Source organism: Sceloporus occidentalis, unplaced genomic scaffold (genome assembly GCF_023333645.1).
Source record: "Sceloporus occidentalis isolate IW3139 unplaced genomic scaffold, rSceOcc1.0.p SCAF_16, whole genome shotgun sequence".
Classification (NCBI taxonomy): Eukaryota; Metazoa; Chordata; class Lepidosauria; order Squamata; family Phrynosomatidae; genus Sceloporus; species Sceloporus occidentalis.
In genome coordinates this window covers 8,148,128-8,172,813 of record NW_028316996.1, presented here as the reverse complement: position 1 = coordinate 8,172,813, position 24,686 = coordinate 8,148,128, and the positions used below count along the sequence as shown (strand labels likewise).

Below are 24,686 nucleotides of genomic sequence, written 5' to 3'. Positions count from 1 at the left end.
ATCGAGGCATTCCAGCGACACCATTTAAGTTGATCGCCTCCTAAACGCTTTTAAAACGGGCGTCCTCCGCCATACAAAGTATGGCGGATGTTGACGCCCCGGGGAGGGGCCAGAGATGGCCCCTTTGTGCCGATAATGGCGTTGCTGAATGCCGCGAGGTCGAGGCATTACAGCAACGCCGTTTCGGTGCAGAAAGCGAAAATAGATCGCTTTCTGCACCCCTTTAATGACGTGCCGGTCCTGGCACGTCATTTGTCGTTATCGACTTGAATTTCCGTGACGTGCCCGGACCGCAATTGTCATCAAGGGGTTAATGAAACAAAAAAGAAAAAATGCATTTTTGTAAAAATAAAGTGCTATGTTAAATGTACTACAAGTCTTGTTGCTACGTCATGCTGGGACTGATATCCAGGCTTCAACATAGGACAGTCACATTATCTCAGATTATTACATGATGTCGGATTCGTTTATGAACCCGACAGTCTTGGTTGAACCATGGCTTTAGTAAAATTTTGTGCAAGTGACGTTTCTTAGATGTAAAAACTGCTTGTTCTACTAAATGAATTTAACACTAAGGGTGCGTTTAGCCGAGACGTATCTCCAGTGAGCATTCAGACTGCGTTGAAAGAGAGCCGTGTATCTGCTTTTCCCGTCCACGTTATATTGACTAATAACATCCAAAACTTTGGTTCTCATGTACAATTAAAATGAAGTGAACGCTGTGACAGACAATGTGGATATCTTTTCTGATCCACTTCACAACACTGTAGATCCTTGCTTGGTTGCTGTGTGCCTTCCATTGATTTTAATGGAACTTTTTTTTTGCTTTTGATCTCATTTTCCCTTTCACTGTGGCTTATGCACATTGAATTTCACAGCATGTGCTTTAATCTTCTCGAATATTTGACCCTCCTTCAAGGGCTGATAGAAAAAAAAAAAAAGTATATGGCTTGTAAAATGTTACTTAAATTGCTCTCCGAACCCAAGGGAAACATATTACTGTGAACTGCCAATATACTTCTAAACACATCCATTAGAACGCAACGTGATTCACTGAATGACGAGCATAGGAAGCCGGGATCATGAAACGCTAGTTGCAAACTTTATATGAAGATATGATGTTTGACTTCCATCAAAATATTATATTATGCAAAAAACTAGAACCGTGTTTTATCTGACACATGTGTTGTAGCTCTGTTATGCCAGTCAGATCTACTAGGCGAGCACTCTCAATCTTTATCATACTGACTGTGGCATCTGCCATTTATATAAATTAAACCTACTACGTTGGAGGAAAGTCTCTGCTCGTGCCACACACCAATAAGATCACTTATCTCTACTGTTGCGATGCGTTTTCTTAATGTTTATTTAATCCGCTAGAGACACCCCACTCCATCAAACACACAAAAAATGTGTGTTCCCTTTAAATTTACATGGTGTCCCTTTTGCAAATGTATGGGGCATTCTGCAGAATATGCATCCCCTCGGACCCCCTGCTGCTGTCCGTTGTGCGTATTTGGCTACAAAGCGAAGCGTTCTGCAGCACCAGATACCTTGCATGCCGGTTAGCAGCGATATGGAAGAATGAGCACCTCTAATAGACACGATAATGATATGAGGCTACATGTTGATCTGAATTAATCACCCCGCGTGGTCTGAATCAATAAACGCTGAAGGGATATGCACTGATTTCAGAAGAGACGCATCTCTGCTAGCCACAGGTAATTGCTGCTATAGTGTGCGTTTTCAGTGGGGAATTTTTCATACTATCTGCTGCGGCTGCACAGAAATGATAATTACCTTGGCTGTCAGGCATTTAGATCTATCGGAGGCCCCAGCGATCTAACAAGGTGTGATGAATATATTTAATATTTTTTCTTTAAATAAGCGCACTATGTGAAATACAGTCGGCCCGGGAGAAGGTTGTAACCTCTTCCTGCCATTGAAGTGTAAGTAATTGAAAGCTGTGTGCTGCGTATATGTACGATTATAGGTGAAACTTTGCTTTAACTACTACAGCGGGAAATGTTACTTTTGCTTGTAAAAACCTGTGCAGTGCATGACGTAATTATTGTTCTTTTTTGAAAATGAACTTTATTTAAAAGGACAGTTTACTGTTCCGTTACAACCCCACTAAAGAACAATTTAAACCCCACTAAAGATGAATTTAAACCCCACTAAAGAAGAATTTAAGAATTTGACTGGCTGATTGACGCTGTAGCAGGAAAGCTGTTCCATTGAAATCAAACAGAGCACTTTCTGCACATGCGCACATTGATATGAACATGCTGGCAGCGTTTGCCAAACCAGCGCTGGAGGTATGTATATAATGTTCAGTGTGATTTGATTGGCCGAACACATTTCCTGCACAGAAAACAACCCATGCCGGGGCAAATATGTATAGAATATCCTCATGCGTTTTGTAAAAGGGGACACCACGACAATATGCGATGGACCACGCAGCTATCATTACAATACATATAATCAGTGTCCCTTTAAGGGATTGAACTCCAAGTAAGCACTGAGAACATGTGTTTTAATAGTGGAGATAAGTGACCCTATTGCTATATGGCATAAGCAACCTTTTCCTTGACCAGGAGCGGCCAAGAAAGAAAGAGAGGCATTTGAGACAATTTTACCAGCATGGGCTATTCCAGTTGCTGTAGCGTGGCTTGAGCTGATGTTGAGATGACATTCATCAACTTAAAGCTTCTAGTAAAAATATTGTAAAAATATGTTGTAAAAATACCTTTTTAAATATATCAATTGTGTTAATTTGATGATTTGGATCAATGCATTTTTAAAGTGGGAGTGCAGTTAATGGCTTTTTGACGACATTGCAAACCTTTTCAGGGAGTGTTTCGTTGATATCTAGTCCTGTTACACCAAGCTGTACATGCTATGAAAACAAAAATGAATTCTCATTATATCTAAAATGATGACACACTTGACTTCAGTCATCTCCAGAAGAGCCATAGACTTTCCTTCACACATGCTAATCATTCTGTAGATGGTGCCTGCATGTATGGACCTTGTACTAATATCCCGGACATGGTGCTTTAACCCCTACAATGCCACCTCTTATGTATTTATAAATCTACATGTATGTTGCTTCTTTAAACCTGTAATCGCCCATCTTGCTGCCGTTCTTGTATGTATAATCTGATTTGGTTCTGATTGCTTTCCAAGTCGTCACGCAGGGAAAAGACAAGCAAGTCAACAATTATGGAGATTTGGCTACAGATCACCAGTAATGCTTACTTCAGATGCTTTGCAGATGTAAAATTGTCCTTTATTTTCAACATGATATCCCCCAAAGTCATTAAATTGATTGAAAAACAAAATACATGTGTATTTTTGTTAATTTAATAATGCCCAAAACTCTGTACTTAATTCATTTTACTAGACTAAGAGTTTTGTGCTTTTTTTGTAACGTTTTATTTAATTACACGCATCTAGCTCTAAATTTCTCTTTAAAGTCACAGTTTCTACATTTGTTGGCCAAATATTTCATCCTTGTGTTCTTGGAATGCTGAGTTATGTTCGAATACTGCTGGCAAAGAGGCCCGCTAGCAAACATTAGTTACTAATTAATTTACAGATAATTGGTTTTATGGTGTACACGGCTTCTTGGCAAAGACACGGCACAGCTATTAGAATACTTCTCCCCAACAACACAATTTCTTGAGCAATAAATTTAGAAACTATTTTCTTATCACGTGTGAAATGCTGCTCCAGATGCATCTTTATAAAAAAATAAATTAAAAAAAAAGCTTTCCTTAGCTTCAGTTTATGTTTTAAGTAAAAAATATGTGTGTATATAGATAGATGTGTGTGTGTGTGTGTGTATATATATATAATCAATCCTTATAAATATAGGTGGCGTACTCTGAGTATATGTATGAGATAATCATGTGGTTGGTAGGGATTGGATTTACTGACAATTGAGCTTTCTGTACTATAAGACTTACTATATTCAATAGGTATATAATGACAAACTGGCACCATGACTGTGTGCGTTGATTTAATGTTGTTGAACGTGTGCGTTCATTTAATGTTGTTGAACGTGTGTGTTCATAGCCGTGTGCTTGCTCACGTTTATACGATGTTATAGCTCCATCAGCACTTTGGGGTCCTCATTCAGTACTGTTTTGTTTTATGAAATATATTAACCCCGGTGGGACCCGTATTTATTGTGTATATGGACACCTTGAATTGCACGATGGGAACAGTATATGGTATGCGTGCTCTCCAAATGCATACATAAGGTTTTCTTTTCTGCTGTAAATTGCTTTGTAGGAGGCTGCCGGTTCAGGCATTTTAGGGGCCCAAAGGTTGAGCTTTTTTCTGATTACTTTATATAATGAATGGAATTAAAAACCATGATAAAAAACAATGTTTACCTTAAACCTTTGTTTCTTCGGAAGAGCACAATATCACAGAGTAGTATTTCAGTTTTTACTCTCCTGAACTGCAAGGAACTTTAAGAATAGATTATACATTGAGAAGAAAATTATGAAGGTTTCTTCCCCCCCAACATTCACTGAGAAACAGAACTGTTACTTACCAAACATACTATATATATACGAACTATAAAAAATAGTTATGACATCCTGATACAAAAAAAAAATATCTTTTTTTTAATACACAGACCGGTAAATTCACAAAACAGAATGTAATTTGAAACGGTCCCTTTCTAGTATAGCAGGGAAGAGAAATCCTAAACTTTAAATGTCAGGCATATCAATCATAAAAGCTTCCCGTATAAATTTGTTGTTTCATCCGAGAAAGTAGTCTGATCCATAAGTTGGTACCTTCAGCGGCGTTGGTGTAATTTCACTTTTGATGTATGAGAAGATGAAGCTTCCGTTATTGAGCTACAGATGGATGTTAGCTTTGGTTTCCTTTTTAAAGGGACAGTAACATTTTTTTAATAAAATATTGATGCTTCTGATGCTATTGATGCTTACCCATAGGTAACACTGTGGATCCTCTGTCTCTATATGTATGCCTCTTGGTTTGGCACGTATACGGAGTTTGTCTAGGCAGCCATATTTAAGAACTCGGATAAGAAACTTCAAAGTGCCACCAGCACTGACTAGTCCATCTCTTCCTTCTAATAAACGACCTGTCGGCTAGGCTTTGTAATAAATCATGGTTTCCACTTTAGTTTTGGGAATTTAATTAGAAACGTGAAACAGGTGGCACACCTCGCTTTTACTAAAGAGGCTTACTTAATTACAACTCTGAGATTTTGACCTAATTGCCCTCTCTTCTAATTACATTAATCACTTTAGTAAAACTTTAGTGTGATTCTAGGTGACATCCTTGAAATAACTTGTAGCTTAATGCGTCAAAATGTTCCCCATGCAACCATTTGCTTCATCATTTTGCCCAACCTGAGCTTATCTCCCAAGCTTAACCTAGAAGCTTCATGGATTTTGGTTTCCTACATCGCAAATGAGTGATATTAAGCTTGTTTTTTTGTTTAATGCGGCTTAACGTCCAAAAAAAAGAATTTTGTGCAAAGCTAGGAAAATAAATGCTCTACTCGCCTTTGGAAGCACAGTTTAGTAGACATATGTCTTATTTGCCTTGAATACATATACAATATTCACTAAAACTGGAGTTTGCAGTAGACTTGCACTTTATATAAAGGCCCACTCTGGCAGGTTTCTCCTGTAGAACATTGAATGTGGCCCTGCCTAATGCATACTTCAGAGGGTAAACTGACTTTTGAGTGTAGTTCACTGATCCAGTTTTGCGTTGTACGGGGCTTCGAGTGCTTCTCGAGGTTGAAGCTCGTTGGGTTTGGCCCTCCTTAATTCATTGCGAAGTCGATGAGTTCAAATTACAGCCTAATCCAGCAAACTAGTGAATACACTGCAGTATGTCTACATGTTCTCGGGTCCCGATAGAAGCGTAGGCATGATTCAGTCAAAGCAGTGGGTGTGTGAAATTATGGCTTTATTACGGTTAACGTCATTGAGTAACTTTACAGTGAAATTCTAAAATAGAACCGTGAATAATAAAGACTGGAAAAGTTATTTTGCTGTCTTAAAGGTGATGGTGTCCTATCTCCGATAATATTTATGGCATATGTTTCTAACTGAAATTTATTGTATAGCGTATTTATAAAAATCTAAAAGTCACGTAAGCATGTTTTTAACATTTAAGAAGTGACTCTGTTTTCTTTCTTGTTACAGGATAAAAAAGAGAGAATATCAAAGTTTGATACGCTACGTCATTCCATAGCTGGAATTATAAGATCTCCAAAATCAATGCTGGGTTCGTCATCTGTAAGTGCATACAATGTCTTTTTTAACTCTTAAACGTTCGCCAGATGTTTACACTACAGCAGACACTATTAAGTTGTAAAGTATATTGTAAACATAATAGAGATTGCAAGGTGAGGGTGGTGGCAGGATTTTCTTCTTCGTGATATATGGGAGAGAGAGAGAGAATACTGATAACTGATGATTGGAGAGGGGGAAGAAAATTGATTGTTCAAGTTCAGTTAATGGTACACACAGGCTCACAGCCCACTCTGGGATAGAGAGTGGGGAGCGAAGTCTATGAAAGCCTAGGGTGGGCATTGAGTTCTGCTAATTATTCTGGTTAAAGGCTGTATTTAGACCCTACAATACATTCATTCGACACGTGGGCTTCATAGTGTGAATAAACCCCCCCCCTAGTGTTGATTAGGGATTCTAGGCAGATATATGCAGCAAATCCCCCAAGACCTTTAGAAAGTTTGTACATTTGTGAATTCAGAGCAGGTTTTGTTTACATCATATCCATATTGGTATCCGTTTCTTTTATTGCCGCACATAATAAAGGCACGTTTATTTTATTTGTTTGCATTCGGCACATCTGTCACTTTCTGCTCACCGTAAGCGCACCGCATCCATAGATCTGTAGATATGTCTTCATATTTACAGGCTAGTATAAAAATACAAATGAAACCGGTAAAAACATTTATGCAGTGCCGGGATCTCTCTTACTACAGCAGTTTCATGCTAAAGCGCTTCCAGGCTTTGGTTAAAAACTTTAGTTTGGCTTCTAGCTGTTGGCTCTTTTGAATCACGTTGTGTTTTCTTTACATTTCCGTATGCAGCCCACCGAACATTATGCTCATAATCCGGCAATTCCAGCTTAAAATATCTAATGTCTGCGTGAAATGGAAACGGGTGAAATGGAAATTGCTCCGAGGAAGGTTTTTTAAGTGGACAGACGGGAGCTCTTATTTTGTTTATTTACTTCTCATACCACCGCTTCACACATTTTTTTTTTTTATGCTGCTTAAAAGGCTAAGCCCATTTTTTTTCTGTAGTTAAAATGAAACCCGTGGGCTGTTTTGCAGCAGCGAATGTGAGCCGCTCAGTATGAAGCCGGTAATTAACTGAACAGAAATGGAACAAAGCCGATAAGAAAAGTTACAGTATAATTTTAACTGTTAGGTAATAAACAAAAGTGCAATCAGTGTTACACGGAAAGGGTTGGAAACAATATAACAGACGTCCTGCGCCGTAGTCCATGGTTTTAGCACTGCACAATATTTAGATGATTTGCAAAACGAAATACACCGCGTTGTTTTTAATGATGCCTCTATGCTCGTCTGATGCTTTTATAAGGATGGAACGGGTATTGAAGGTGTGTTAGAAACCCGCTTGTACTGCTGTGAGCATCCACCTTTACTTATCTTTCATGGACTCTGCATGGTTCTCTCCTCCTTTGCTTGCTTACATGCCCCCCCCCTTTGTAGAAAGCCAATCTTGCAACCTTTCCGATGGGTGTATGGAGGACAGGTCAGTCTAGGATGTTGATATGGTGGCTCTGCCTTTGTTCGACACACATCCCACCTTCCATCAAGTGAAGAGGTCTCTATAGGCTTTCTAACCAAGAATTTACCCAACCATTACTGACTGAAACACCAAAAAACACACAAGCGGTCTTAAGTTCTAATCAATTACTTTAATGAAGTTCCCCTTTAAGTGTGTGAATAGGACAAACCGATACCTTAGGCAAAGAGCGGCCTGCTCGCAATCTTCTCGAGTATTCACAAAGCCCCCCTTGTAGAGGGAAGAGCATGAGTTCATCATGGAATTACCTTTTTGAAAATGGGCAATGAATGTGTGTGGTTTATTATGTGTCTGTTAACCAAATGCTTTGTTTGCGTTTTTAGTTTTTTGACGTGATATCTGCCAGCGAAAAACCCTTGTCCGAGCAGGACTGGTATCACGGTGCAATTCCACGGGTGGAAGCGCAGGAACTGCTAAAGCAACAGGGGGACTTCCTGGTGCGGGAAAGCCATGGGAAACCCGGTGAATATGTCCTTTCTGTGTTTTCAGACTCCCAGCGGAGGCATTTTATCATTCAGTTTGCCGATGTACGTTTGTGATTTTTCTTCTTCTTGCTTATAAGTCGTATAAATAATAGAATCAAACGCACTCAATCTTATTCAGCTCGACATGGTACCTTTTGAGATGTGACATAATCCCTCTCTCTCGTTTTAGAGAGATTTTGTAACAGTCAGTTGTTTGATATAAAAAAAAAAAAAGAATTTTGAAACAAACTATTTTAATTTCAACTATAAAGTAGCAATATGATTTCATTGTGGCCGTAGTGCCAGGAATAACCAGGACTTGTGAGGTGAAGTAGAGTATCTTAATGAATGAATGTTTGATTTAAAGCTCTTTTAGCGCCTCTGCTTCTTGCTGTGTTTCCATATATAAATTTCACAGTGGTACCAATATTTAAATTGACTCTTTGTGTTTTACTACTTCCTGTTGCTTATTTTAGTTCAAATCGGTAAATTTTTTCCTTTTCCCCTTCTTACGAAGACCTGAGCATTCCAGCCCTCTGCTTTTACTACGAAGGGCCAAACTCAGTAAACCCCTTCTTCAAGAAGGGTCAAGAGTTTGCCCTGGAGAGCGGAGTCATGGTGGTGGCACGCTCGGATCTTCTGCTAACTCCCACCTACTCCCAGTTAACGAGTCTGATATTTCTGCTGCCTCCGAACCATAGGCAGAAATTCAGCATTCAGCACCATAGACAGCTCCCTGCAGCCTGGATGAACGGGAGCACCGCTGTGCGTCTGTTCTGCAGGATTCTCATGTTTAAACGTCTCGCTGCGTGCTCCTAATGGGATCCTATTCCATAGCCCATTGGATCACAGCTCGTAGCCATTCAGGATGTTCACTGTGTATATATTGCATTTTCTACGTCTTTCCGATGCCAAATGCATACCACAGAAAGCAATGTTTTAATTATTTTTTCTTTACGTTTGTTGTTCGATTTTCCAACAAAGTTCAAAGCCATTTAAAATAATCTTTCTGTTGCTGTTTTATTGTGCTTTCACTTACGGCTGTACTAATTTGTGTTTCGCCCCTCTTACCTTGAATATTATGCCGTTCTTAAAAGGAATTTGCCTAGAATTGAATTATGCATTATTCTATGATAATTTATCAATTTAAATTGCAAACTTATTGTGAGGTTTAATATGTAGCCTCGCTTTCCATCCCGCAGAATCAGTATCGGTTTGAAGGTACCGGCTTCCCGACGATTCCACAACTTATTGAACATCACTATACGACTAAGCAGGTCATAACCAAAAAGTCTGGGGTTGTTCTGCTGAATCCCGTTGTTAAGGTATGTTACGTTTTAACGCTTGCTTTTGGGTTTGGTATTGAAATAAGAAAAAAAACTGTTTTTTTCTTCCCTTGATAAGGGTCATTTGCCCATTTCTGTTCCTGTTTTGGGAGTAATAGGGGGCCTGGCGCCCCTGCAGTGTGTTTCTTATGCAAAACGATAGGAGCCTGAGGGGGGCTCTTCCATTTTAACATTATAGGAAAATAAAAACAGAAGGAATCCCTGCTTACTATAACCAGCCTATTGTTATTGGCTTATTATTCCACGATGTAGTAATGTAGTAGTATTTGCTAATGTATATCTTCTGACAACAGTCTCGATATTACTATCGATCTCCGTGATTTTACTGGTAAAGCCGCATAGTACGAGTATAAATTCCTAATATATTGTATAACAGTGTGCTTTATTTATTTCACACTGGGGTTTATGTTGTGTTGGTCTTGCCGTGTATTTTTCTTTTTATATTGTGTTTTTAGCATTTGTAATCAGCAGATATGTTCTAATTGTTTGATGCCAGAATATAAATATTTTGCTTTACATATACAATACGGTGTGCTTTTTGCCCCCCCCCCCCCCGCAGAAATGAGTGTCCCTCCTTAATGGACGCTTTTAAAGCATCTTTGTACATTTGCCCCAATAATAAGTACGCGCAAACTTTTTTTTGCTTGTTTCCTTTACGTTGGCCCGGTGGTTTTTGAAAACTAACGACATCGTTTCTTTTGTATGTTGTCTGTTTGCCTTTTAGACTATAAATGATAAATGGTTTTATGATTGCAGTTCTTTGTTTTCTACAGAATGATCATTACATTAGCTTACATTACACATTACATTACACATTTAGCTTGGGGAGAAAAGCGATAAAGTCCTTTTTAGCTGAAATGTGTCTCCCTCCCCGTGTTATGCCTTGCCTTGTAGAGACAACAGATGCAATAATGAAATCCAATTTGGAAGTCCTATTTCGCTTTTGATGACTAGAGAGAAATGACAGTTTGTCAGTGCAGGTGTATAGCGGAATAGCTGTTTACCATAATTTCATAATCCACGGCTCAGCATCCTCATTCTTTATGATGGTAAAGCAATCAAGGGGGCCGCGTCTCCACAGCGCTCTCGGTTGTAGGGAACTTTGGTCTAGCCTAACTTTTATTTAACCATTTAATATCCAGGGAGGGGTGGAAGTAGTCGTCTGTTAAGTGGTTTGTGATCGGTCGAAAGCTGTACAAACGCGTCTAAGTTGTAGGTACGTCCGTGTCAAAAACATAAGTTCATCTGTCCATGGCTGTCTCTTAATGGTAAAAGTTATAACAGTACTAAAAAAAAAAAAAAAAAATAATAATTAAAGCCTAAGTTATCCATGTCACTTTCTAGCATTGTTATAATCTGCACGTCGATGAAGAATATTACTGAGATTTTTTGTGACATCATATTTGTCATGACACTGTTTTGAAGCAATAATTTTTAATATTTTTTTCTGTTTAATTCAATTTAATTATAAAAAAAATATATACCGGTATATTATAAATCCAAATGTTTTAATTTATTTTATTTTTTTTGTAAGAGCATTTCTATACCTTATAAAGTGGTTCTTATCTTTAATAGCATTTTCTGTAGACGCCAGCGTTTGAAGAATTTTATGGAGGACAGGTATTGAATTATCACCATGATTTTATTTTTTTCCCCAAATATGAAAAATAACTTTTGTGTCTAATTTTCAGTAAATGGCAATGTATTTGCTCAAGGACATTAAAGCAGCCATTAAAAACACACTGACCTCGAAACTTGGGAGTTGTAGTTGTGGTTTTTGTTATGAGTTTGGCCTTTTTAGGAAGGCATGAAGTATACGTGACCTGAAATTACGGTTATATGCGTTACAAGCACTTTCGAGAATTTTATTCCTAAACTTTATAGTATTTCTTTTTTCAACAGTATAATTACCTATATATGCAGGAATTAGTGGAAGAGGCTCTACACGTTTCCGATAATATTCTGTTCATTATGACTTGCATTCTTTTTTGTCTACTTTGTAAATCCCAAAAAAGAGTACATTTGTTGCTGCTGTTTTCAGACAATTTATTTTTCAAGGTAGAAAATCTATTCAAACTGCTGCAGTTAGCTCAAATAGGTTTAATAATGCTAATCCGTGAACCCATAATTGGGGCTTAAAGTAATCTTAAAAGCATGGTAAAGGTTGCAGAAAAGTATTCATTCATTACTTTTTGAAGTTAAATATTTAATAAGGTGCTGCACAGTTTGTTTTTTCCAGCATTTTGGTGGAGCTGGGATTTTTTCTATAAAATTCGGCAATTTTTTTTTTTATTTTTTTTTTATTTTTTTTTTACATTTACCCTTAATAAAGATTAGTAATTACACATTCATATTAAAGTAAGCAATATATAGTTCCAGGATGTGGCCGATTGGGGCCATTCCTTGGTTTATAGTCAGTCCTATTCAGAACAATAGGAATTACCAATAGTTATTTTACTTTTTAAAGTTTCTGTCAAGTCAACACAAAAATGTCATTAGTTGCTATGGTGAGAATACTACTTTGTACACTATATGTAAAGATAATTACTTTATGTACAATTTTTTTTTACTATAAATTCCTTTAGTATTTTAATTGTACATCTAATTCACAGAAATAGTTCTGAAAAAGACCTGTAATGACAGCGATGTTGCGGGGAGATGCTCCCTAACAAACCCATTTGTCACTTCTTTCATTGTAACTGCCTCACCAGTTACGCATCTGTGGTTCCCTGTCATTGCTATCCGTGGATCAGCAGGTTTTGACAAATGATGCCTGAAAGTATTTTTTTAATGGCAGGCTTTATGCTGCAATGCTTTTGATATCCATAAAGCATTTTAGATGAAAACCGACTTTTGTATTCATATTAAATTGTATTTTGCATACAGATGTAGCAACCATTATCCTTAAGGATAAGTATGTTAAAAGTGGGATGTATGCGCTCTCATAAATTAATAATAGAACATAAACAGGATGATTTATCAATATAACAACAGCAGTACTAGAACAAAGTGATAAATATAGAGCAACAGCTGAAACATTTGCATGGAACTGTAAAATATGGACGTTCTCCTCTTGAAAGTTCCTCCAGGTTTGGATAAATATGAGATGTCAAACTGTACATTTTGAAGGTGTGTTTAGGTGAAACATTCCAAATACTACATGAAAGTTGGCCCTGTAAAATGCATAATTAAATAGAAGATCTCACACTTTAACCAAGCTTTATGCAGTTTTGGCTAAGCATTATATAGGCTTGGCACGTGGATTCTTGCATAAGAAGGTTAGGGGTTTGACCTTCATCACGAATCGTAAAGTGAGGATTTGAAATAACAAATTCAAATGCAAACTCTTAGTTTTGCAATAGAAACTCATAAGCATTAAGTGAAGTAGTTGTCAAGTAGGGGATGGTGGACTGGAGGGACCTTGGCAATGTATGGATCACCTAATGGCCAATAAGGTACTTCCTGTTTACCCCTAAATGAGTACTCTTTGTAGAGTGGCTTATATTAAAAAAAAAATATATAGATATATTTATATATATATTCCCCCCCCTATTTCTAAGTATTGCATTATTTTTAATATTTATATCTAATGCCAGCTTAAGGTATTTACCATGGCATCAGTCCTTATGTGTTAACTCATACAGAGGCTGTGTTACGGAATAAAGTGACGTATTTGGTTCTTCCCAGTTGCCTTTCATTGGGAACGTTCATATTAATGTTATTATTCTAATATTTTGTTACGAATGGAATAAAGATCTGAAGTTTGCATTCTTTATATGAACTTCTAACCCATTCCTCTAGAGAATGGAATTCTAGAATTTGAAGACCGTTCTTCCCACTCAGCATCTCTTTAATCTAAGAAGCATTTTAATGTATTTTTTAAAATCCCTTTTAAGTTAAACTTCTATAAGACGGGTCTATTAGATTTGTTCTTTCTTTTATCCAACACAGTCAGATTTAACATCATCACTATTATTTGTAAAGATATATATTTTTTAAAATAAATTGACTAGAAATCAATCATTTTGCTGTAATGAAGCATTTCGCATTTTTGGCAGCCTTCAAGAACGGACAGCGTGGCAATTTCCCTTCATATAATTAAGCACAAATCAAATTACCGTAGATGTTAGTCACTGCAACAAGTTTATTGCTTATAACTGTTGTTTTCTATTTTTTCGAAGCCTGGAGAAAGCTTAGTTAATTGCACGCATTTCCCAAATTTATTCCGTTATATATCCAGAGCTAGTTCTAAACCGACGAGCCACAGGATTAATGAACACGTGATCCGCTTTGACGGTTTCAGGCGCATGTAAATTAGCCCGGCTTATTAAGGAAGCTTTACATGTTTTCTGTAATTGAGCACAAGTTAGGTACACTATAAATGAATGCCACATACCCCAACTTTCCAGGGAATTAAAATATATATATATATATATATATATATATATATACGGTATATATTATGTCTAAAGATTGGAAGGCACACCCTAATCTATAAATTTACTTCCCCCGGTGCTGATCCTCAACCACTATTAGACATTCATGAATGCATATTAAAGTACAAAAATTTGTTTTTATACCGGTATATATACCGTATTGGCTCGGATATAGGCCGCACCCGAATATAGGCCGCACCCTTAAAGTTAGGTGCTTTTTTAAGGAAACATTTTTCTTAGTTAAAAAAAACGTAGAATAGATATGCTGCTACTCTGCCCCCCCGAGATATGCTGCCACTCTGCCCCCCCCCCACGACTTACCAAAGCAGACTCCCGTGTGTCTTGCGAGGCCGGCAGGGGACACCTACGCAATACGCGTAGACAACTTCCGGTGCCGGCACGAGGGATTGTCTAAGCGCATAGTGCTGACGTTCACCGGCTGCGGCGATGCGCGTAAACGACCTCCGCTGCCGGCATGTCTGCACGATGCGCTTTAACAATCTCCCTTGCCGGGACTCCCCTTGTGGGAATTCCCAGTAAGGGAGATTGTTAAAGCGCATCGAGCAGACGTGCCGGCAGCGGAGGTCGTTCACGCTCATCGCCGCTGCCGGTGAGCGTCCTTGAGTCTGCACGATGCGCCTAGACAATCTCCTGTGCCGCACCCCCCCCCCCCCCGTGGAAAGTGCCGACAGGGGAGGCTGTCAAAGCGCATCGGAGAGTAGGATGCAGGTCCCCTGCACCGCTGCGGGGGATCTGTATCCTAACCCTGCTGCCTGCCCGGCGCCCGGAACTGCATGTCCCGGGCGTCGGGCGCTAGACCCCGAATATAGGCCGCACCCCCACTTTAAAGACTTAAATTGGGGGGGGGGAAGTGCGGCCTATATTCGTGCAGATGTCCTGGCAGCGGAGGTTGTTTACCCGCATCGCCGCAGCCGGTGACCGTCCGCACGATGCGTTTTACCTCTGCCCCCAAGACTTACCAGAGCAGACTCCCGGGTGTCTTGCGGGGCCGGCGGGGGACATCTACGCAATACGCGTATACAACTTCTGGTGCCGGCACATCCGCTGAGTGGGGATGGGGTAAGGAGGACAGTGGCAGCATATCTCGGGGGGGGGGGGGTGGCAGCATATCTCGGGGGGGGGGGAGACAGAGTGGCAGCATGTTTTTTGGTGCTTTTTTAAAGAAAAAAACTTTTTCTTTAAAAAAGCACCAAACTTTTAGGGTGCGGCCTATATACGGGGGCGGCCTATATCCGAGCCAATACGGTATATATATGTGTATATATATATGTATATTTTATAATATTTCAACTTTAACATCTTCTGTGAGACTGAAATCAGAAGAACAGATTATTCTGAAGGTTTAGTTCTGACACCACGAATCAATAGAGCAGAAAACTACCTTGTTTTAATTATTGAAATGCATGGTATTGTAGGTTTTGTGATATTTATAATAATAACGATAATAAAATCGCTCTGCCTAAGGAAAACTAGACAGTACTAGACAAAGAATACCTAGTACTAGAACATTGATGTGAGAAGCTACAGCCAGAAGCAGCTCATCAGTGCCAGGAGAGCGCTCCTCTTGAAATAAATGGGGGTGTTTTCTGCACATGACAATGGGGGGTCAGGTTAGACACCCAACAGAATGCCCGCCAAGTGAGTACTGGAGCTTGCTGACGATAAGTATATCACGTGGCAAGAGAAGTGTTTAGATGAACACATCCCCTACAAGCAAAATAGGTGGGGAGCTGGGAAACCAGTAAACATATGTGTTGTATTCTGCAGAATCCCTTCCTGGATTTGCAACAGAGACCACAAAAATGTAAAAGGGCCATACATTAAAGCATCCCATGTTATCTAACACACATTCTATTTGGGGATTTCTGTGCCAGAAGATCTAAGTTGAATTTTTTTTTAAACAAGATATTGCAAATACCCTTAAAAGATATATAACGCATGATTAAATATGTTCACAAAACAGAGCAGCTATTTTTTATAAATAAATCTATTCAGAACGGAATTCCCGTAATTCGAAGCATCTTATGTGAGTGAATTATTTGTAATTGAACTGTTATAGAAGCCTTAATGTTCTGTTATATCCCCTGTGATATAAATATGTAAATTGATTTATTTTTTTGTCTCACCTTTTTATTAGTTGAATGTCGTCGTTGGTAAGCAAAATATAGTCCTAATAGTGTTTTGGTAGATTTATTGTCATAAATCCATGAGATATCCTATAGATACCAGTATTAATGTGACAGTGTGCGGCTCCCAGATATATGTATATATATCTGCTGCAGCTGCTCGTACTGAGCGGAGCTCGGTCTTTTACATTTCCCTGTTTCCGCTCTTCCAGTTTTAGAAATAACCTTTTTTTGGCATTTCATTGTCTCGTTCTTGCTTTCCATTTAGCCCCTTCTCACCTGATAGCTAAGGGCTTTGTGGTTTGATCCATTGAGGCAGGCTTTTGTTGCAGATCTGTGGAGCGTTGCCTGGTCTTCAGTATAAATAGATTGTGCAAGGGAAATGGTAAAGTCTTGTGCCTTGAAGAGAAATTGGATTCTAGATTGCGGCACTTGTGAGAAATGGGCTAGACGGTGCCATTTGGCTTTAAAATCCTAAAATATAGGCATATATGTGTATATAAATATTAGCTTGTGTACAAGATCATGACCGTGTCTCTTATGGTTCCTAGCTGGGATGCGAGCGTCCTAGTACTGGACCCGACCCTCTTTGTAAATGGAGTATGTTCCCCAAAATCGTGTAATAAAATGAAAGCGCACATTTAATTGTGAGTCTGGAAAGTGTGCTCGGTGAGCCTCGGATACAGCAGTATAGTGCAGTAAACTAGGACAGAACAAGTGCCGGTGGGAAACTCTGATTCCTCCCTGCATTTAATTATTTGTAAAATAATGAAGCGCATCGCTATCCGCTACTATGGCCACCATTGCCTGTTTTGAGAGCATTCATGGGTTTTAAGCTAATTTGTCTTCACCATTTTGATAATCAGCATTTCTTTAAGTATTCATGATTTTATCTTTAGTTTCTTTTTCTTACATGGAATGGATTTCTATTAGAGTTGCATATTTCTGTTGCAGTTTTTAAGAAGCCCTCTAGTATTTTAAACAAAACCCTCTTATCTGTTATCATGTAAATAGCTTTCAGAATTTAAAGTAGAAAGCATCATTTTCAGTGCATTCTGTTAAAGTGCACTATTTTAAGCTTGGCTCCATTTTATGAATTTGCCGTAACATACATTTTAATATCCTGTTGTATTGCAATATCTTACGGCCTCTTATTCTCTCAATGAAGAGATTTGCTTGCTTGCAGTGTTCTCTGTGCCTTTTTGTTCCATCAGCTTGAAAAGCATCCAGACAAATGTATTATTTTACTTTACATCACGGGATTTTTTTTCTTTTAAACACAGGATAAAAAATGGATTCTCAATCATGAAGATGTGACACTTGGCGAATTGTTGGGTAAAGTAAGTAATTCAATTTAACAGAAAAATAGTTATTGCCTTAATGTTGATCTGTAATTGTTTATAGCTGGGTGCTATGTGATGATTGACGATAAAATATTCCATTAAAAAGTAGACGTGAGTAAAACCGTAATAAACATTTGAAACTGTGATATTTGTTCTACTGTTTAGTTTGTATAAATACCACTGCGCACATCTGGTTGCTGAAGTGGATTATATAGGGCATCAATTCACTTGGGCTGTGTTGGGACAACAAGGTTATGTTCAAAGGAAATGAATCCGGCCGCAATTTCACGTGGAGACTCAAAAACTAGTTTGCTGGAAAGATTGAATGTAGCAGAAATGTCACTTGAGGGCTTATGTAATTTGCTGCCGTCTTCTACCCTAGTGTCTTAAGTGGTTGCCTATCCTGTAGCTGCTAGAGGGTAATATTAACCCAATGGTTTATTGTTCACCTCATGTAAATGAAAACAATTACCGCAAATATTTGCTCTTCTTATAGAGACAATTAAAAGTAAATAGAAGTTTGCAATTTGGAAGACAATTTAAGAAAGGAGAGCATACAGACGGAGAGTTTTGTATAAATAGCAATTTTGGGGTAAAAGCGGTGTAATCAGCATGCACGTTCTCTTGGTTGTTATGCCGATTGCAACAGAAATTCCCCTTTATATATAACCTTTGTATTAGCTTTGAGATCATGAGAGGTTAAATGCTTGCAAGACTAATGTAAAATTAATCTTTTCATTTAAAAATAAAATGTTCTATGGAAAGTAGCAGAATGCCTCTTGTAGAATTCTACTGGTTTTGCGTGGATGGTCTCCACAGAGACCTGGATGATTACACTGCATGGCGGCTCCGCTAACATTGGTCAACCTGTTCACTACAGTTTGCACCAAATTCGGCTCACAAAGCCATATTATTGGAGTCACAATACTGAAGAAAGGCATAGTACTCCTGTAAGGTTCTTTTTAGCAGAAAGACATAGAATAAAATAGATATAGATTATCTTATATGCAAGCAGGGGAAAATGTTCTGCATCTATCAGGTGAATAAGAATCTTCTACCAAAACTGTATGTCGTTGGTAAAGAAAGGGTTAATGTGTGGCACCTGTTATGCCAACAAAGTGACTAAATAGCCCAGTGTCTATTTAATTTATTATGTTCCAATTTATTTTTGTGTTTTAATTTCAGGGGAATTTTGGTGAAGTATTTAAAGGAACACTGAAAGATAAGACAGCAGTTGCAGTGAAAACATGCAAAGAAGACCTTCCTCAAGAACTGAAAATGAAATTTTTATCAGAAGCCAGGTGTGTTAATTTGAGGAAATAATTTATTTACAGTTTCAATTAATTTGTTACAGCTGCCTGTGACCTCTGCTTTTTGTTTATCGATCATTGGAATTGCTTTGGAGATATTTAGACTAATAGTACACCTCACTGCATCCTATGATGGATCTCCTGTCCCGGAGTTATCTATTTTCCTCATCCACACTGTGGTTTGAGTGGCATTGAAGCTCATTTTGGGACCCTAGCTAGGCTGGCAGGCCAATGGGGTAGACAATCTGTCAGTGATTTTTAGAGCCCAACTAGACAGCAAGGTGCAGCGCGTGATCCAGCACTGGTTGCGTTTATACCGTGGACGTCCTAAACCAAGAAGTGATTGTTGTGTCCAAAATGGCAAAGTTCAGTTATGTATGGCTGCCCCTTTAATGTCCACTTTGTCCGCCCCTTTAATGTCCACTGTGTCCACCCCTTTAATGTCCACTGTGCTTCGGTGTTCTTGTTTGTGAAGACTTGCCTAGGAACTCCTGTAGTCGCCCTCATCCCACCACTTACCCACCAGTATTTTACGTTAAGAAACCATTAACCATATTTTTGCTGTTTTGTAGGGAGTAAATGTTAAGTAAGCATTTATCTCTTTTGCTTTCTTTACAGAATATTAAAGCAGTACGATCATGCCAATATTGTTAAGCTTATTGGCGTATGCACCCAAAGACAGCCTATTTATATTGTCATGGAACTAGTGCCAGGTAAGCTTTCTCATTGTAGTTCGCTGGGAATAAATTGATGTTTGTGCAGGCTGTAAATCTTGTGAATATGACTCTTGGAACCCAAAGTTTATCTACGATAGGCATACATACTGTATGTGAACAGTCAAAAGTGCTTTACGGCTTTGATAAAATATTTTAATGTTATTTTGTTTTATACACAAACCTAGACAGCATCTAACTTTGCCTTTGATCAAACATTGTTAATCAATAGAGTTCTTTTAATTGTGGACTATTTTACTACATTGGAGTACGGCGGGCCTCCTAGAAACATTCTGCTTACATTTTTCATTACCGTGTGGGCAGCAAACCATATCACTGTCCGGCTGACCTCATGAGCGACCAAGATGGATCCGATGAAGGTTAAAGATTAAACCCAAGCTTTCAAGAAGATGTTTACAGACTAGTTGCCCCTAGGATGTCCCTATACTAGTTGTCCAAAGCCAGAATCCATGAGTTTTGTTGGATTAAGGTGCATAGTTTTTTTTGCTAATTATTGATGCATAAGTAAATCTGTTTCCTATCTGAGCTACTTAGAGCATGCATACCATATAAACGATCTCTCAAATGTGATATATATATGTTCATATATATATAATATGTATAGGAAACTACATTTTAGGAGCTTATGCACAATACTTGATGCTGTCTCCAGCTGCCCCCTGTTTCAGATCATGTGCTTATGAAGCCAAGTTAGAAATGCAATCATATGCATTGTGACACAGTAGATGTAAAGGTGCTGTTCCATCAATTCTTAGCACTTGTCCACACCCTTCCACCCTTCTTTAATCATTTAGAAAGTTTACTTCATAATTTTTGCCAGATACACTTTGTCTAGTAAGTACAAAAGCAGGCAGTGATAGGTTGTTGCCACAGAAACAGCCTTCCTAAAAGTGTTATTTTTATTTGATTTAAACACCCAGAAAAAATGATAATGTGACAGTTCTGCCACACTTGATGCAACACCTAAATATCGCTGTCTTTTTTTACAACTTATGGCACACTATATACTGGCACTATGTAAATGATCATGAAGCACAGAACCCATAGTAAAATTTGCTTTATTTTTGTGCATATTGTTATGCTTATTATACATATCCTTAAATAATGATGCTTATTTTCTAGTTAATGTGCACCTTCTTAATTTATATAGTGCCATTATGATCCCAAGTTCAAAAATGCATCCGCTACGTAGCTAGAAGACCTACAGATGCACAGCTTCTTCTTTTCACTGAACACCTTGCTTTATAAGAATATATGAATGTCGCTTTCAAGCAAAGTCCAGTGTGATTTGGTTGTTCTAATGTTTTATTTAGCACCTAATATCCCAAAACAAATGAGGACTGAATGACGTGAGCTACCCATTTGTATAGACACAGAACACACATTAATTCGGTGAAACGAGAGTTCTTTTCTTTAATGTCTGTTATAGAGGTTTACAGCCTGCTGGCAGATTACACAGCTGCGGTAATGGCATGTTTCAGCCCCTGAGATGAAATGTTACATTACAGTAATGCCTTATTCCCCTTTAGACTCTGTTTTGTATGAAATGATTGTTGCTTGGATATTAAACGTGCATTTGAAATACTTAAGGTTTTCCTTCTGTTACCACTTGAGAAATTTCTTTAGGAAAAACGTATTCTTGCCAATTGCTTTCCTTGTTGGGTTAAATTCCGATTTGTTTTCCCCCACTGCAGTAGTGATCTAAGTTGTATCTACATCTTTGCTGATATATATGTGTGTGTGTCTATACATACACACACCATGCTTCTCAATTTTTGTTGAATAAATCATGACACAATGTAATATGTAATGTGTTGCTGTTCATCTGAGGTTGTATTTATCTAATTCTTAGACCTGCTTGGGAACAGATGATTGTGTATATGTCCTGATATGTAAAACCATAGAATTTAAAGAGGGTGTACTTTCTTTTTTCACACAAAATCACCAATATTTGTTCAACGCCTACCACACCTATTAAACTACATGTTACACAGGCCCAGCCTTTTCTAATGGAGAAACTTGCCAAGGTTGTCACTTCTTAGTGAATAGTAAAGTTGGGGAGTTGATACATCTGTCTCTCTAATGAATAAACCCCATTGTTCTGTCAGTTTGACTAAGGGAAAGGTACACTTATAGCAGCCTGCGTACTCCTGTGTTTTAATATCTGTGTACAATCATAGTTTTAGTCCATTTGCGTTGGGGCCTTGTGTTACTATCTGGATGGTCTTTGTTTCCATTGCAGTTAGTGTTAAAAGTTTGGGGTCACTTAGCTGTTTCCATGGAAAACAAGGAAATTCCTAGCTGTGTAACATAATCGCAAATGGGGTTTTCTAACGATTAATTAGCCTTTTAAACTTCTATGAGCTAATGCAGTGTGCCATTGGATAAAGGGCCTCTGAAGATATTCATTAAAAATCAGCCGTTTCCAGCTACAATAGTCATTTACAACATTAATGATGTCTATGCTTCATTTTGGATCCATTTCATGTTCTTTTAATGGTCAAAATTTTCTTTTCTTTAAAAACCAAGGACATTTCTAAGTGACCCCACATAAGAATAGTATGTTTGTGTGTGTGTGTATGTATGTATGTATATATATATATATATATATAACACTTTCAAAAAGATGGTCAGCACTCCAGGTCTTTAAATAGACAATTTCATTTTATTCAAAGTCAAGTCGACGTTTCAGTCATTACTGACTTTCATCAGGACTGATGAAAGTCAGTAATGACTGAAACGTCGACTTGACTTTGAATAAAATGAAATTGTCTATTTAAAGACCTGGAGTGCTGACCATCTTTTTGAAAGTGTTTTACATGGAAACTGCTGGTTACTAGCACCGGGCTTGGAATATTTGGAATGGTGTGCAATGGACTCTGTGAGTAAATATATATATATATATATATATATATATATATATATATATATATATATATATATATATATATATATATATATATATATATATATATAATCAGGGCTTGACAAATTTGTTGTGAATCTAGGCGCCAGCTAAAAAAGTTAGGAGCCAGGATTTTTTTTAAAAACTAATAGTTGGTCAGGAGTGATCTGATCATCATCAGCCCATCTAAACTCACAGCGTTTGACCTGGAAGCACCCTGGACTTTCAGGTCAGTGCTGTTTTTTTTTTATTATTATTACATTTTTTTATTTTTTTTTTAACTCTTTCAATGCTGATGTTCCATTGGAGCACAGCATTGACTGATATTTAGTCCCTACAAGCTTGTGGGGACAAATGTTAACCCCTGCAATGCCGTGAATGTGTCATACACAATTGTGGCATTGAAGGGGTTAACGCTGCACTGTCGCTCTCATGGAGCGATCAGGCAGCAGTGGAGGGTTGGGGCTGCTCTCCACACTCATGTGGAGACCAAAGAACCCTCTCCCCTGTGCCTGAAGCTGCCTCTGCCAGCTGGGACGCAATTGCAGGGGGAGTCTTTGACTGCTGTAGGCTTCCATGCGGCATTGAAGGGGTTAACGCTGCACTGTCGCTCTCATGGAGCGATCAGGCAGCTGGGGGGTGTTGGGTCAAGTCATCAACACATCACCCCCTTCCCTGAAGCTGCCTGTGGCAGCTGAAAACACGATTGCTGGTTTTCCTGCAACCGCGTTTTCAGCCTACAGGATCACTCCGTGGGAGTGACCTCAGGTTCGGGGGCGGGCTCGGAGTGGCTGTGCTGGTCTGCACAGACTCCTGGGCAATTTTTTGTGGATGTAACTAGAGGCTGACAAACACCTAGGCGCCAGGACAAAATTCTCTGTCGCCATGGCGACCTGGAGCCTGGGATTTGTCGAGCCCTGATATATATAATTGTTTTCAGCATGCTTGTATGAAATTTATTTTTTATAAAGGCATAGTCTGGCTTCATGGTATACCATATTTAAGCTACCTATAAAGCGTGAATCTTACTATATCAATACAGAAAATATGAGAACTTTCTGTTGCAGGAGTCATTTGTGGGAAATTAAGTCTATAACATACTTTTCTTCTTGTGTCTGAAAGTACATGAAAACACACAGTATCTAATACAATATAACTGGAAGCCAGGGATCTTACAAATCAATAATCCTATCCATTCAGTATTGGTTTCTTGTATTATTTAATCTTATGTTTTATCGTATAAATTTAAAAGTAAACCTATGAAATAGAGCGTCTCTGAATAATATACCATGGGAGTTATGTGGTACAGTAGAATACAGAATGGCTAAAGAGGAGCAATTAACAGACTCGTCGTATTCTTAAAGGGAGAAGTCCTTTTAAAAAAACTTATTTTTCATCCGTGCTGTGTACAGTAATGTGAGTTAGCATTGATGATAACATTTAATCTTCTTTCGTTCGAAGAAACTTCCTTTATCTGCAGTCCTGGATGATGCCATTGTTGTCGCCTGATGTTTTGGGTGACATTCTCACGTTGGGTGATATTTTGCTTGATGCACAATCACCGCACTGAGCTGATTCTTTATGGCAATCCTATGTAGCCTTTTCCTTCTTAGACTTTCATTAACCTGAATGTCTGATTAGCCATTGCATTGTTTCCCATAGATAGTATGATTAGCAGTCAGGGTGTCTTTTAACTCTTTACAATACTATATTAGGTGACCTGGTCCTTTAACACGCAAGTTTTTTTTTTTTCCCCCCGTTCTTTTTAGAGTAACACAAAAAAATCCCAATTTTTAATTTTTAGATATAATCCTTTAAAAAGCCTTACGTAAACAGCTGAGCCGTAGCTAGAGGGCAAGCAGGTGTATCATGCCGGGAGCTGCCATTAAGAACAGAAACACATTAAGGTCATCACCTCCGGGGAAGCTGTTCCTTAAGAAGTCTAAATTCGAGAGCTCACACAATGGAGAGAAAGTGTAGATGACGACAATTAAAATGCAAATCCTTCCTGCAAACACTCCAGTTTAATATACCAGCGCCTCGGAGACTCAGCCAGCCCGCTCTTAAATCTCTTTAATAACCCTGCATTATCTTGTTTATTGTGAGCCATAAGTAGCTATACCTTGCTAAGAAAATTCT

General features: G+C 38.4%; 1 protein-coding gene across 2 annotated transcripts in view; it reads left to right on the top strand.

Annotated features, from left to right (window-relative positions):
* The window catches only part of LOC149302989 (tyrosine-protein kinase Fer-like), a 73,577-nt gene that overhangs the window by 22,836 nt on the left and 26,055 nt on the right, over positions 1-24,686 (top strand). Inside the window, exons 9-15 of one of the 2 annotated variants that reach the window (XM_089481767.1) lie at positions 6,207-6,299; positions 6,777-6,779; positions 8,186-8,389; positions 9,529-9,651; positions 17,539-17,595; positions 18,784-18,899; positions 19,527-19,621. In XM_089481767.1, coding sequence (XP_089337893.1) covers positions 6,207-6,299; positions 6,777-6,779; positions 8,186-8,389; positions 9,529-9,651; positions 17,539-17,595; positions 18,784-18,899; positions 19,527-19,621 — 691 coding nt within the window. The remainder of the gene's footprint in view (positions 1-6,206; positions 6,300-6,776; positions 6,780-8,185; positions 8,390-9,528; positions 9,652-17,538; positions 17,596-18,783; positions 18,900-19,526; positions 19,622-24,686) is intronic. The other variant, XM_089481768.1, reaches the window with a different exon arrangement.